The sequence below is a fragment of the Miniopterus schreibersii genome (assembly GCF_964146895.1).
Source record: "Miniopterus schreibersii genome assembly, chromosome: 5".
Lineage (NCBI taxonomy): Eukaryota > Metazoa > Chordata > Mammalia > Chiroptera > Miniopteridae > Miniopterus > Miniopterus schreibersii.
Genome location: NC_138106.1, coordinates 58301840 through 58317987, shown reverse-complemented (window position 1 = coordinate 58317987; position 16148 = coordinate 58301840). Strand labels below are relative to the sequence as shown.

Genomic DNA, 16148 nt, shown 5'->3' with positions numbered 1-16148 from the left:
CTACTTACCCTGCCTCACCCATTCCTTCTTGTGGAAACCACAATAAAATGTTCTTGCCTGCCTCCCCCCTCACTCTGCCTCCTGGCTGATCCCTGTGTCCCCTGTGTGCCACCCCCACCTGCCCCAACAGCAGGGCATGCTTTGGTCTTTTTCTTGGATCTGTAAATATAACAAACTATCTTTTCAATGGCAGTCATCTCCTGATCTGCTGGCCTTGCCATATCAGATAATAAAACCTGTATTTTAAAGCAGTGTGTAGTGATCAGGAGACTGATTACTAGACCACCAAGGTTGCTCCCGAGCAGAGGCAAAATTTATGTGCCTTGATGTCTAAGGAATGTTCTAGATTTTGAGCACTCTTAGGGCATGTATCTGTGTTGGATTTCAACCTCCTCAGAACTTCCTGGGTGTAATCTGAAACCAGCCCCCTAACTCAGAGGGCAGGGAGAAACCAAAGAAAAGGCAGACCACTCCAGATTGGTAGGCTGCAGGTTTCCTAAACAAGGAAACTTACATATGAGGCTTGTTTTAGGAGACCACAATACTAGTAGATTTTTGTGTCCACCTGCCAAATTTTCAAAGTTTATATAGAGGCTTTAATTGGGGACAGTCATGTACACAGGAAACCTAACAGGGTTCAGTCATGTACCCAGACTCATTACCCATTACTGTCTCAAGGTTGTGTCCTTGGGCAGCTTCCAGCACAGGGAAACCTAGCAGAGAGCACATTCCTAACACAGGGGAGGAAGTGGGGAGCCTCCAATTGCCTGGGTCCAGCTTGTGAGTCAAACCAGTGGCCATGTCTTCTTGATGACTGTCCCCAACTGCGTGATTTACTTCTCTATACATCTAGCACCAAGAAGAGAGCCCAGAACAGTGTGATTAATGTTTGTTGAAGAATGAGATGATGGTGGTGGAAGTAGGAAGTTGATTTCAGTTCTTCTGATCCTCTCCATAGCTTTCCCATCTCAACACACGTTGGAGCACTTAGTGCAGGGAAACATCCTATAGAGAGAAAAGGCACAAGTCAGGGGCTAGGAACACCAAAGACACAAACAAAGACTATCTTTCTTATGTGGGAAGCAGGGCTGTCAGAGGCAGAGGGAACTTGAGAAGTCATGATTTGAATGAGAACGGGTAGAGGTTTCCTGGTTTTATTGCCTTCATAGTCCCCAGTCTAAGATCTGGGCCTCCTTTACGTAGATGAGGTGGCAGGAGTGGGCAGTGGTCCACCCTACATGTCTGTACTAACAATAGCATGTGGTTTCCACCTGTACATCCCAGGAGCCACAGGTGTAGCCACATGAGTATCTGATGATGATGTACCCGGTATGGCATGGGGCAGGGACAGAAAACCATAGCCCTTAGATTTTGAGAGGGGTCTTCCACTAATTACCCTTTTCCTTTTCCCTTCTGATGGGGCAGAAACAGTGTGGGATTAGAATGTGAGGGGGAGAGGACATGGAGTAGGAGGTAGACAACATGGCCAGGCACTGGAGGAAAGAAAAGGTTGGGTAGGTGAGATTAACAAAGCGGGGAGGGGGTGGAAAGAAATCTCAGATTCTTAAACTGCCCCTTGAGAGGAAAGGATGGAAAAGAAATGATCGGTATTAGAGTTGTGACTCAATTCAATGACATTAGAGTCCTGAAGTTGAGGACAACCTGCTGGTAGCCCAAGCTCAGGAGCATGAGAATAGATGTGGGGTGAGCAAGCACCTTTATCCTCATATAACTACTTAACCTGAGGGGCAGGATGACCAATTACCTTCATTAGTGATGCTGGTACAGGAGGGCTGCTTTGTACAGCCAGAGGGTTTACAATCTGTAGGAAATACAAAAAGCTAAAATGGGGCCTAAATTGGCTAGACTCTTCCCCCAAATTCCATATTACCTTTATGCTCATACAAAGGAGTCACTGTGTCCAGGATCAAGTCACTTAATAGCTGGGTGCTGTTGGCAAAATTGTGTAACTTTCCTAAGCCTCAGTTCCCTCTTTTATAAAATGGAAATAGCAGCGCTTACCTCATAGAGTTGTACTGCGGAGTTAATGAAATAATAATAGAACACCTAACCGTGCCTGGCACACAGTACTTGCTCAAGAATGTTAGAAGTAGTCTTCATCTCTGCATCTCCGGCAGCTCCAAGCACCAATAAGGCATGGAGAGGGCAGGGGCTTTGCGAGGAATCTTCCAGTTAGAGGTTGCCCTCTGGAGATGGGGTGGGAAATGGGGTGGGATCTAGTAGCAGGACTGAGCATCAGAGATACAGCTGCATTGCCTTCTGTCACCCCCGCCAATATCAGCCACCCAGTTCACTGAGAGATGCTCTTTTCATTCATGGCAAAATCTGAGGAGTGTTGAGCATCCCCTGAGCTCATCAGTTGGAGTATGATGGGAAGGTGAGAAGAGGGCTTCATCCTGTAGAGAGAGAACAACCTGTGGTGAAGGGAAAATGGACAGAAGATGAAAAACAACTCCTGGATCCAGAGAGATGGGGAGAGGAAGGGAGGGGAAGGAGAAAAGAAAGTAGAACGAGGTGCTCTTGGGAGCAGGGGAAGGGAGGCAGCAGGGCCAGGGCGACCTGGATCTCTTTGCAGCACTCTGAGAAGCTGGGTGTCAGGGAAGAGAGCTGTGCATCCCACTCACCCAGCCAGGTTTGGGAAAGGGCTGCCGAGGTTGGGAGGGCAGGGATGCTTTACACCCTGGCGTCCTGTCGAGGGCATTCCCTTCTCTTCACCAGCGAACAATGGCAGTACTTGGCATCTAAGGTAGCTAGGGAGGGTCAAACCTTCAGAAAGAGCCTGAAACAATCTCCACTGTGTGCCTGGAGAGATACTAGCTGCCTCTACTCTGGTTCCCTGCCTTAGGGAAGCCTTTCTGCCTTTCTCCATTTCCCCTCTCCTTCCTTCTTGGCAGCTCCACAAGCCTGGCAGCTAACCTGCCAGGAATTTCCAAGTTTGCTGACATCTCTCATTATAGACCTTTTGTTCATTCCTTCAACAGGAAGAGGTATAAAAGGTGTGGTCTAAAAGCCCTGCTGTCATCTGCTCAGATACTATTACATTGCCCTTGACTAATTCTGTCCACAGGAAAGTAACAAAAATCCCATCTTGTAAAAGCTTAAAATTAGAATAGAGGTTCCATGAAGGCAGCAATTCTTTTCCATTTTAGCCTCTATTATATCCCAAAGCCTATCACACAGCAGAACTCAATAAATATTTGTAAAATGAACAAACGCAAACATTTATTACTTACTTAGGAGGAAATGAGATTCAATGACTCTAGACTTTGTTCAGTGGCTGAATAATGTTATTATAGCCTCAGGTTCCCCCCCCCCCTTCCTACTTCACAACCCTTATAATTTTCTCTCAAAAGTCACAAAATGATTGACTAACTCCATGGTGACAACTCCAGACTCACATTCTCACACCAACATCCAAAGCAACAAGGGTTACGGATAATTTTGAATCTCTGGTTTTTATTCAGGAAACAAATTGTTCCTCAGGAGGTCCAAACAAAGTTCTCTGTCTTCTTGGCCTGATTTGGGTCAGGTGCTACAACTCCACCCCATATGAAAGTGTCTAGGATAGAGAATATATGGCCAAGGGGAGCAGGGGCTCAATTATTGGCTTAAACCGTAACCTATCATTCAGGACTGGGTGGGCACATGAGCACCCTGAATACAATCAAGGATACTGTTAACAGAGAAAGGGAATATTGGCCGCTAAGTGGCCAATGAACTATTTCAGCCAGAGCTACAAAATCTGACTTCTGCTTCTACTGTTCCCAACCTCTCTAGCCTCCCTCTCCTCTCTTTGGCTTTTTCTTTCAAAGAGGTGCCCTCTGATGTACAGCTATAGGCACCTCAAGAATGGAACCCAGGGACCAGTTAAAACAAAGTCTGTCCTTCAGTGACCAAGGTTGAGGTAAAGGGAGAGAACCAGAAAGCAAGAGAGAAAGTGGACTCAGAGTTGGACTTGACAGTAGGCTCATTCACTATTCATTATAGCTGCTCCATGGGCCAGGCATTATTTTAAGAAGTGAAGATTCAATGACATTCCATTTAAATAAGGTTTCATCTTTCACAGATCACATTGTCCCAAGGGGGGATTGACAGATAAATATATACAATGATATCAGGACTGAGAAGCATTTAAAAAAGGGGGGAGGGCAAGAGATAAAGCATGATGGGATAGCTTCTCTGAAAAATACTGAGGCTTGACCTTGTGTGTGGAAAACCATGTCATTATCTAGGGGACACAGAGTGGAAAGGTCCTGAGGTAGGAGGGTGGTTATGACTTATAGGAACACCAAGAACACAAGCGTGGGCAGGACAAAGTGAGCCAAGATCAGAAATGAGGTCAGAGATATAACCAGTGGCTAGATGCAGGGTTTTCTTGGCCATGATAAATACCTGGTAATTTATTCTATATATAATGAGAAGTCACTAGAAGTGTACTCTGGGCAGGAAAGTGACATAATTTGGTTTATATTTTAAAAACTAACTCTAGATGCCATAAATACGAATACATTTTAATTATTACAATGATTAATAATACAATTGAACAAAACAAAAATTTTGATAAGTATTTAATAAACACAAACGGTATCCTTTGTAAATGTATTCCTTTTTTAAAAATTTTATTTTATTTTATTTTTCTATCACCAATTATCCCCTCTATACCCTCTTCCACCTCCACCCATCCCCACAAATGTATTCTTAAATGAGAGAGATGAGGCTGTTTCCCCCCCCCAAGTATTTTCTATACCCATGAATAAATAATCCTAGAGAGAAATAAAGTTTAGAAACAATTATATTCCTATTTTTTTCTTCTCATACTTATAAGCTTTGAGACTACTTCATAATTATGTAGGAAGGGGAAATTTTTTTATATTAATGTCATTCAATTTGTTGAATTCCTTTTGCATTATTAGTTAAAAATCACACTGCAACTTACTAGTAAAAGTTGCTTTTTGGTGGTCTATCCACTGATAACTGGATTATGTCTTCCTCCAGTATTGAGTCAAAAATTGAAGCTTCGCAACTTGCAAGAGACTCGTTACCCAGACACTGAATCACCCACCCAACACTGGCCCAATATTTTGCATCATTTTTTTTTTTACATTCAGCAGATTTTTATACCCCAGGGCAATGAACCATGGGAAGGATTAATGACAGGTAAGGGCTTGTTTTCATTTTGTTATGGAGGAGAAACACAAAGGCAAACTTATCACCTTGATCAAAGCAGATCTCTGACACATAAGTTTAGGAAACAGCGCACATACAAATCAAAAATCTAGACATTGATCATTGTGGAGGCCTTTGCCAGTCTCCACTTTGAAAAGTCACCCTGTACCTGGTTTAGAGCCTGCAGTGTTGGTTGGTGATGTCCACAAGGGCACGTGTGTTATTTTCTTCCTTTGTACCTCTAGTGCCAAGCAAAGTGCCTGCCACAGAGTCATTGGCCTTTTGTTAAACGATAAAAGAACTGGAGTGTCCATCTCAGCTTTTCCCATTTTCCTCATGGTTTTCCTAATCCTTGCTAAGATGGAGCAATTGGGATGTTAGAAACATTTTCCTGCTAGAGGAGTCCTAAGCCAGAAGTGGTAACATCAAAAACATATACATAGATTGATAGATGCAAAAACTGCCTTTATTACCCAAGAAGCAGGATGGTAACAAATGAAAGGGACAGTTTGTGTCAGGTTTCCTGTTTGGGGCCCTGGTTTCATTACAGTCATAATCACACAATGCGTTTCTCAACCTCCTTCTCAGACCAGGCGGCAGCAGCGGGCAGTGGTCCAGTCTACCACACTGCACTGGCAGTGACACGTGGCTTCCCCTTGGATATCCCAGGAACCACAGCCATAGCCACAAGCGCAGCCGGTGACGGTGCTCCCTGCATGGGCACATGCGACATGGACGTCAGAGCCCTGAGATTTTGAGTAGAGGAAAGTCCACCCATAACCATCTTTCAGCCCTGCGCAGCCCAGGAGTAGATCTAGGTTTTGTAGGGCCTGAAGTTAATCCAGTTGTGAAGGTTCTCTTTAAGGAGAAAAAATTACTAAGACAAATTGAGGTGTGTAGCCAGGGAGGAGATCCATGAAAGCGAGGGGCCCGGGCGTTTCCGATCCCTCAGATTCATGGTAAATCCACCTCCGTGCTGGCACCTTACCCATGGAAACGGTAATAAATTGAAAAAGGGGGACATATGGCAGGGGACTGGGTAGGTGATAGGACTCCAAAGGGACAATTAAGAGGAAGGGCTCATATATTAGGTCATGAAAGGAAGGTGGGAAGGGAAGAGGCAGAAACCCAAGATCCCTCAGTAACTTCCTTAAGGGAAATGAGAATGGGTAAGCGCTTTCTGGGAGCCAGGAGTCATGGCACAGCCCAGGCAAATACAAACCTGAGGTGGGGGAGAGATGTAGATGCTGGGCATGGACAGGGGGGCACAGGGCATCGCACCCTCCATCCCTGCTCGTGGAATTACTCACCTGAAGGGCAAGAGGACAGTCTGCCGGAATTGGTGACACTGGTACATGACATCTTTGGTGGGGCAGGATTGAACTCTGAGTAGGAGAAAAAAGGGGTATTGCCCATGATCCCTGTCTCCCATACGGCCCTCCTAAATCTCCTTCTTCCTCAGATGTGTCCCTGTGTCCATGATCAGGCTACAAACTAGTTTTAATGTTTGGTTTTCTCATTTTTTAAATGAAAGTAATAATTGTACTTACCCCAGAAAGTGAAAATTAAATGAAGTAACCTATGTAAAACTTCTCATCATGAGTGTTCATAAATAAATTATTACTATCCTCCTGCTCCCCCCCATCATCATCAATCTCATTACCATCAAGGAAGCCTGAACTTTTAGCCAAGAGTCCAAAAAGAGATAAGGGAGTGGGAAGGCCCTGGGCAGGAAGCTTGGGCTTGAGTTGACTGATTAGGTTGGGATCTGAGGATGGGATAGAGGAGAAGCTAGGGTTTAGGAGCAGAAGGCACGACCAGAGGTTACCCTCCCGCTTCCCCCAGTTCCTATCAGTTAGCCAAACCTTGAAGAGCATCATTTATCTTTTCATCCACAATCGAGTCTAAGGAACACTGAGTGCCCCCTGGGATCACCAACTGGAGCAGGAGGATGGGGAGGAGAAGGCAGCAAGAAGTAGGCTTCATCCTGTGGGAAGGCGGCGTCCTGGAGCTGGGAGGAAAGATTGGAAAGAAGCTGAGATCCCCGAGCTCCAGTGTGGCGGGGGAGGAAGCGAGAAGAGAGCGTGGAGAAATGGCAATGTCCCTATGGAGTTCGGATCTCTCTAAGCAGTTTGGAGAAGCAGGGAGGGTGGCCACAGAGAGCACTCACTCACCAACGAGTTCAGAAAAGGTCTTGCAAAGACTGTTGGGGCCAGGATGTTTCATAACCTGTGGTATTGACCTGGGCACTCCTTAATACACAAGCAGGCACACTCCCTAGTTCAGAGGACTCTGCCAGTTGGGGTGTGCCAATCAACAGTTTTTCCATGATAAGCGCCAACTGCCTTTGTTCTGCTTCTCTAGTGCAAGGGGAATTCTCTGGCCTCTCTATTCTTCTGTCTCTTTTCTTCTTGGCAACCTGATAAGGCCAGCACCTGACATTCTGTTGATGGCCCCATATGACAGGCTTCTTGTTCGACTCTTCATCAGGAAAAGGTTACTTTATGGTCTGCTGAGCAAGGGCTCTACTTGTCACCTGTGAAGACATCATTTTATTGTCCCTGGCTAATCCCATCTGTGGGAAAGTAGAAAATCTGATGACCACGGATTTACAAGCAAGGAAGTGTACTATTTGCTTAACCAGAAGCACAGTGCTTGACTCCAGGGCTCTTTTGAAGACGCAACAAGGTCATTACCAACCTGATCGTTTCCCCCCTTCCTCCACCAGTCTCAGTTTATTGGCTTTTCCTCCTTGATCTTGTCTCATTGTGGTCACGAGGTGGCAGGTATCACATTGTCAGCAGAGACCCTGAGCAGGAAGGAAGGGTTGGAATATGGACATTTTCTTTGGAAGCTCAAGCGGATGTCTTCCTACATTCCCTTATTCGGCTCTGGGTCACGTGAGCTCCTCCTCCTTCACGCATGGCTGAGAAATCAAGTAGGGCTCCATCATCCACATTCAAGGCCAGATGTGCTTAAGAACTCCGAATTTCTTTCAGGTTTTAGAAGGTCAAAGAGTACAAATTATGTATATTATGCTATATTACCAAAGAAGTGTGAGGAAGCATCCTGCAATCAAACACATAAGTCTCCTGCAAAAACACATGAATATTCACAAAACACGTGATAAAGACTGTATAGAGCCTGACACCAGGCCATGTCTGGTTTTGCTACCAAATGAGTTAGCTGCAAACTTAGGGAAAATGTCTCAGGCTCTCAAAAGACTTTAATTTTGGAATCATAAGCAAAAGATTGAATCTTATGATTCAAGAGTGAGGAGAGGGAGCAGAGACCACTCATGGGAGACAGTCATGGGAAAGCCCGGCTCTGCCTCTGCTGTGGCCAGTCTTGTGTCCCTTCCCCAGATATGCCTTCGGATGCACAGTGATTTCTTCCTCATACCTCTCTTGGGAAACATTGAGAGTGGGGCTCAGGGATAGCAGCAAAAAGGCAAGGATACTCTCTTAATTACCAGGTAGGGGTTGAAGAAAGGAGTGATTGAGGAAAACAAGAAAGAGCACAGACTTGGATTTGATATAGAAGTGGGGTAGATTAATTCATTTGTTAATTCAATGACTATTTATACAGCTTCTCTGTACCACGTCTAGCTCCGGTAACTCAGCAACGGGCAACACAAGCAAAGTCCTTGCCCTCTTGAGACTACATTGTAATTGGGATATAAATATGCACTATGTCACATATTTTAAAATCCCCCTAAGAAAAAGAAATCCAGGCAAGACAATTGAGTGTGCCTCTGTACTGTTGTTCACAATGCAGTGTGTCCAGGGAACGGCATCTCAGAAAAGGCAACCTGTGAGCAATGACCCGGAGAGGTGTGCGGTGAGACAGAGGAAGAGCTGGGCAAGTGCTCCAGACTAAAGAGCCTAAGGCAGGGAGATGGTCAGTGTGTTGAAGGAAGAGCTACAGAGGCAGTGTGACCAGAGCCAGTGATGTGAATAAGGGAAAGAGAAGTTGGAAAAGAGGTCAGAAAATACAACCAGGGTCAGATTGTTAAATCTTGTTAAATCAACATAACAGCTCTGGACTTTATTGTAAATTTGACAGGTAATTATTGGAGTGTTTTGCTCAGGAGAAAAACACAAGATGATTTATGTTTTAAAAAGCTTCCTAAGGAAACTGTCATGGAAAAGAGACTGGAGGGAAAACAGGTAAGCAAGGAGACCAGGCAGTAGGTTTTTGCAGAGTTCCATGTCAAAGGGGGTAGTCAGGGAAGGAGTGAGAATTGGATGCATTTGGGTTAGAGGTAGAAGGCTGAGCCTCTTTAGGGCTTACTGGTGGACTGGATGTGGGTCACAGGGGAAAGAGAACAGTGAAAGATGAAGGTTATGTTCTGAACAACTTGCTGAAGAGTGATGCCATTTACTGAAATGGGGACTCCTGGGGAAAGAATAGATATCACAAGAACATTAAATCATATTTGATGATGATCACTTTAATATGCCTATTAGACATCCAGACAGAGCTGTGGCATAAGGAATTGAATATACAAGTTTGGGGTTCACGGGAAAGGTAAGAGTAAAAGACATAAATTTGAGAGTAATCTGTACACACAGATGAATATAATAGCATAGATAATCTAAAAAAAGAAATCAAAAACATTTTTCAGGGCTCAGGTAAAGAAAGTGATTGACTGGGAAGTGGATGACCAAAAGGACATTGGTTTACAAGTATGAATTGAATTGCATTTGCTAGTGAGCTTGCTGAGAATGGCAGGAAAAGAGAAGAGAAGAGGTTCACACAAGACTGCTCTTAGATTAAACCGAACCTGGACAGCGGGGACAGTGACCATCACCCCTGTGTACCACTTGTAGTCAGTGGTATGCCTAGGTATTTGACACCCAGAGGGGATCAGGTTTAACACCTCTGTCCTTTATATAACAGAGTTATTTCCAGTCATTATTGTGCAATGATCAGTAATAATCATTAGTTTTTATTCATTATCTGGTTTTAAAACAAAAAATAACTATTAAAAGAATGACTGTGAATTTTAAATATATTGTTTACATCTAGTAAATTTTTGTGTGAACTAAAATTTGCACTTACCAAGCAAAATATTATACCTTTCAATTTGCACAGTCTTTGAATTTATATTTTGAACACAATTAAACTCCTCGTAATCATATAGAACGACAAACTGATGTAATTCAAGTTCTGTTAATTTGTCTTCACCATCACTGGGTTGTCATTGCTTATTTAGAATCTGCTGTTTAACTGCAGAAATATGTAGTAGCACAGGGATTGGTGACACAAATGCAAACCTGAACGTTTCTGAATTGTTAAGAACTAGCTTACTTTAAAAAAAAAAGAAGGCCTATAGCTAAGGCTGAGTGTGTGGGGCCCCACTATAGAGGAGGAAGTTCTCTGAATTCACTTCCATGTAGAATATAATGCTTCTTAAAAAATAAGTAACAAAAATTGCTAATTTGAAGTTTACATACACCCCTACCCTTGGTAGTCACTGCTTATGGTATGAGGACGTTGCCTGGGATCCGCCACCACATGGTAGAGCTTCCACCTCACACTGCTGGAAAATGTTCAGCATCTTATACAGAGAAAGTAGAAGAAAGATTTTTGTTCCTCCAACATGTGTAAACTAGTCTTTTAACATTCTTTTTTTCCCTAGAGCTACCCTCTCCCTAAGAGTGCAATCCTTTCCTAATGACCCAAATGTGGAGGTACATTTTAATCTTTCTTATCTTCTCCTCCCAAACAATTCTCCACTGGTTACCTTATATTTTACTTTATATAAATAAAGTGTGAAAAGTTGGTAGAATAAGGCAGAGGCTGTAAACAGGGAGACCCCAAAAATCTGAGTAAAAGTAACTGGACAATTAAAAAAAATAAAGGTGTGAAAGATGGGGCTGGGGCGACAGGGTCATCTGTTCTAGGTTAAGCTAAGGCCAGCACTGTTTTCCTCTGACTTTCTTTGTACATGGAAGCTGGGATCTTCAATATGGAATGTAGAACCCTAATGCTACACAAAATAATCCATTGAGTATTAAGTAACTAACAGAGCTTCTATTTTTATTTTTTCTTATTTAATATTTTCTGGTTTATATATGCTTTAGAACAAACATATTAATTAGCACATGTTTATAGTTTATAAATTACATTTTAATGTATGCTTAATTTTTAAAAAAATATATCTTTATTGATTTCAGAGAGAGGAAGGGAGAAAGAGAGAGAGAGAGAGAGAGAGAGAAACTTCAATGATGAGAGTCATTGCTCAGTTGCCTCTGCACACCCCCTACTGGGGATCGAACCCACAACCCGGGCATGTGCCCTGACAGGGAATCAAACTGTGATCTCCTATATCCTAGGTCGATGCTCAACTGCTGAGCCATGCCCGGCAGGGCTGTATGCTTAATTTTTTAAAACTCATGGTGCATCTGAAAATATAATAGGAAACCAAGAAAACCAAGAACACAGGAAGCTTGCAGGTGTCTCAAACACAAGTTTCTAGCTGTTTTTGGTTAGAGTTCGTGAGCTCTCTGAGGAAACATTGAAGTACTGCTATTTCATCTTGTGGATTCATGTACTTTAGAGAGTACATGAGAAATCAGTCAGGTTGGTATTAAATGTAAAAAGTGAGATGCAGATAAAAACTGAGAAGCTGACCTGCCTTAAATAGAGATTAATCATGGGTTTGCAAAACGTCCCTCAAAAATTATCTTGGAATCTGCTCAAGGGTTATAGAGGTACCTGATTAACACTGCAGAGTTCTGTGTCATTAAGCAGGGAAAAAATTGGTTCTTTAAAACTTGATAGGTTGATGCTTTCAATTAGCTGGGAAACCATACAGGCTCCTTACTCATCAAGGTTCCAATCAGGCACAAGTCAGCTATAAGGAGAAAATTTGCATTCCAGTAGCCAAAGAAGTTCCCCTGAGTGGCTGAGCGAATTGGTTTGTCCAAAGCTGTTGTCCCTTTGGATGCTGGAAATAATCTAATAAAGACCACAGTATGTTCTTGGCATTGTTTATTGTAAAGTTAGTTGTGGTAACAATTGGATAATAGGTTCAGCTCTTGAGTGTGGACAAAAGCAGAGGCAAGAGACAGAGATAATGGGTGAAGCATAATTCCAAGGTGGAACACTGGGAAGGGGCTAATGAAAGAAGGGTCTGGAGAAGGAGATGCTAGAGAAGAGGAAGTGAAAGGATGAGAATGAGTGTGGTAGAGGCTAGGGGAGCCACAGGCGTGTGGATTTTCCTGGAGTATACAGCATTTCCATGGAGCTGTTTAAAGGTGATGTAGGTCAAACCTACACCAACAGAGTCAACCTGGGATCACTCGCCATGGCAGCCATCCTAGCTCAGTGCTCTCCCCCCCTCCCCCCATTATTCTGTCTTTCTGTCTCTGTGTGCTGGTTAAAGAGGTTCTGATTTTGGAAGGAGATGGGTCCAGGGGGAGATTGTCAGGAACAACTATAAAAGAGGACACTGTTGAACACCCAAGAGGAGGTGATATGGGGTAGTGGTCTTCTGGTAGTAGTGCTTCTGCCATATTCCTAGGAGTGGATGCCCAGCCACTTGACTCTCCAGTCAATGCTTTTTTGAAAGAACCTCCAGATGTCTGTGGTTAAATGGGGGGTGGCAGGGGTGGGAGGTGTAGGGTGATCCTTCCGAAATAACTTCAACAGCTTAGAAGCCATGTACCCTTTAGTTCTTCAAAGGTGTAAGAAGAGGGCTAAACTGATCAGGGGCAAGCTGGGAAGTCTGAGCAAAGCTATGTATCTCTATCTCTCTATCTCTATACGGATATATAGAAAGACAAAACCTACAACAAAATTTATTTACATACATTTTAGTGCCATTGTTGTGCTACCTGGTAATTAGTGATATATGGTAAACAGCTGATATACATGATTAATAAATATGGCTTTACATAGCTTAATCAAATTTTTGGGCTTTGGCCACCTATAATAAGTGTCCATGTTGATAGAATTTCCTGATACCAGGTACTGTCTAATTTTTAACATAATCCCTGAATTAAATGTAACTGGAAAGTCATCTTCATGTATGCAGAAATAGAACATGATTGGATAACACCTGGCTAGTTTTTGATCCACTCTACTCTTGAGATTCCTGGAATGCAGAACTAAGCACTGCGAGAAGGGGGGCACATTTATAAAGGGGCCAAAGGGGTTTCTGGGAGGAAAGGAGTAGAGACTCCAACACATTGGCTTTGAAGTTCAAATTCTTTAGAATCTTGTTTAGAATGAGACTTTTAGGACTGAGATGATCCTTTAGACCCAAAGTTAGAGGACTGAAATGGTCCTAATTGAGTTCTGCTAATCCACTAAGGACACCAAGATCCCAATCAAGGACCCATTATGAAGGAGGAGGGAGTCTGGATTAGGTGACCTGCTCCACACCAGGAATTAGAGGCTCTCAGTTGAAGACTGGTTCTGGAAAACCTGTGACTGCGCCAGGAACCCTTTTTGGAATTGATCATGATTTGAGAACAAACACAACTTGGAAGATTCTGGATCAGGATGCTTAGTTTAAGTTATAACTCATGTTTCTGAGGTTGTTTATTCTTAGTAGTAGGACAAACTTCATGCCACAGTGCAAAGGTCTCACGATGGACACATCATAGATTCCCTGCCTAAATAATTAGACATAAGCAGACGTCTCTGCCCAGTCATTTCCTTTCCCCAAATGTCTAGTGCCTTACTAGATTTTAAGTTGCTTTGGTGCAAAAATCATTTCTTATTCTCTATACCTCCAGGACCCAGTGTTTGTCATATGGCAGGTGTCAATAGTTGTTGATTGGTGAATAAATGAATAGATGAATGTTGCTCTAAGAATTTATTTTATCTTCTTATCTGGTTCCATCCTGCCTCAACTAAGGGGCCAAACTAGAGTTTCTCATCCTGGTGACATATACCATGAGGATTCTGGACCTTTGGTCAAGTTTTAAAAGACAAAGTTTGAGTTAAGGTTGAACCCCTATTTTGCCATTTGGCAAAATATCTCAAAGTTTTAGAATACATATTTCTTTTGATTCAGAAATTCCACTTTATGGACTTAATCTAAAAGAAATAATCAGAGATATGCACAAAGATTTATATGAAAAAGTTTTTTATATTATTATTTATAGTAGTAAAATATTTAAATAAATTATGGCACATTAAATACATGAGTTATAAGGTACATCATGAAAAAATGTGTAGTACATACTTTCAGGTTATAAAAATTAGGGCACAAAACAGTATATGTATTTTTAGACCCAATATAAAGATGTACAGAAAAATGCTGGGAGTACATACACCGATTATATTAACAGTCATTCTGGGATAGTGGGATGAAGGCAGATTTTTATTTTCTTATTCATAATTATTAATACATTCAACTTTTTCCATTATTATAATGCTTCACTTTCTTATTATTTTAAGAGCTTTTTGTGGTAGAGGTGAAAAGGGCTGCAACCACCTCCAGTTCCTGCACATATCCCTCTTTGACTTTGCTGTGCCTCCCATTAAGAGACAAAGTCTAGCCCAGCTGGGCGTGGCTCAGTGGTTGAGCATCGACCTAGGATCCAGGCGATCAGGGTTCGATTCCAGGTCAGGGCACATGCCTAGGTTGCTGGCTGCAGCAGATCAATGACTCTCACATGATTGATGTTTCTATCTCTCTCTCTCCCTCTCCCTTCCTCTCTCTGAAATCAATAAAGATATATTAAAAAAAAAAAAAGAGAGACAAAGTCTATTTTCCCACCTTCTCAATCTGATCTGGCCTGTGACTTGCTTTGACCAATGGATGCAGCAGAAATAACATCATACAACTTTGCAGTCAGGCCATCCATAACAAACCTTGCACTCTGCTTTTTCCCCTCAAAGTGTTGCCCTGAAACTACCATGTAAGGAAGTCCAGCCGACTTGAGGAAAAGAGACTTCACATTGAAGAAAGAACCCAAGTCCCCCAGCCAACAGCCAGCACCACCGCCAGACATCAGTAAAGGTATCAGGGACCTTCCCGGCAGCCAACTCTGCAGCTGAATGCAGCAGGATGAGCGAGTCTGAGTGAGCCCAGCAGAGAAACCTCCCGTCAACCCACAGGATCATGAGAAATTATAAGTTGTTGTTTTAAGCACTAAGTTTGGGAATGAATTGTTACTCAGATCATTAAAACAGCAAAATAAACATTAACTTTAAAAAGGAAGTTATAGGCTGGCTATGGTTGTCAATCTAGCTTCCAACGAGCTTGCAAATATTACCTCAGAAGTTTAAATGGAAGCTGTCATGGTTTAGTTTATGTTTTGGAAGAATGACTGGTGAGAAGAGACTGGATGGTCTGCAGCAGGTCAGCAAATAGGTAGTGAGTGTGTGTTTGTATGTGTGTGGCTTTTCCTCATTGAAAAAGCACAATTTATGCAAAGTATCTGCAGATGGCTCAAAATGCACCCCCAGTGGGCTGTGAGCAAAGTTCTGGGGCTCTCCCTCCCAACAGCACTGCGGGAGGGAGTGTGTGGCTGCATGCCCGCATCCCTTCAGAGCTCTCTTAGCCATGGGACCTCCAGGAGTACAGGAGAGGTAGGGTTCTCACTATTTTTGAAGGTATTCTCAAAAGCTATATTCCTTGTCCAGAGAGAAATGAGAAATTCTTTAGGAATATTAGGCAGAAAATGGCACGAAGTTCTCTGTTAACTTTTCCTCTGAAGTCTCTATCTTCCCAATATCCTACCCTTTAGTGGCCCATGTTATCATTATAGGAATAAAAACTTGAAGAGGAGGCCCATGAGCCTGTGTCTCAGATGTCAGCCCAAGTTCAGCATTAGAGTCTTAGAGCTTACCAGGGCCTTTGGAGATTGATATAATCCTATTCCTTCATTCAAAGACAAACTCAATCTAAGACTGAGTCAATTGCTGTGGCTTACCTGAGGTCACAACCGAGCGACTCTGTGGGCACAGAGCTGGGAGTACACCCGAGCGTCTCTGCT

General features: G+C 42.9%; 1 protein-coding gene across 1 annotated transcript; it reads right to left on the bottom strand.

Moving 5' to 3' along the window:
* Nucleotides 1-5771: 5771 nt before the first annotated feature.
* Nucleotides 5772-7173, bottom strand: RETNLB (resistin like beta; the record flags this gene model as incomplete). The annotated part of the gene is made up of 3 exons (XM_081138326.1): nt 5772-5899; nt 6498-6572; nt 7053-7173. The coding sequence occupies 3 exons, from the start codon at nt 7171-7173 to the stop codon at nt 5772-5774; spliced, it is 324 nt and encodes a 107-aa protein (XP_080994452.1).
* Between the last annotated feature and the right edge of the window lie 8975 nt (nt 7174-16148).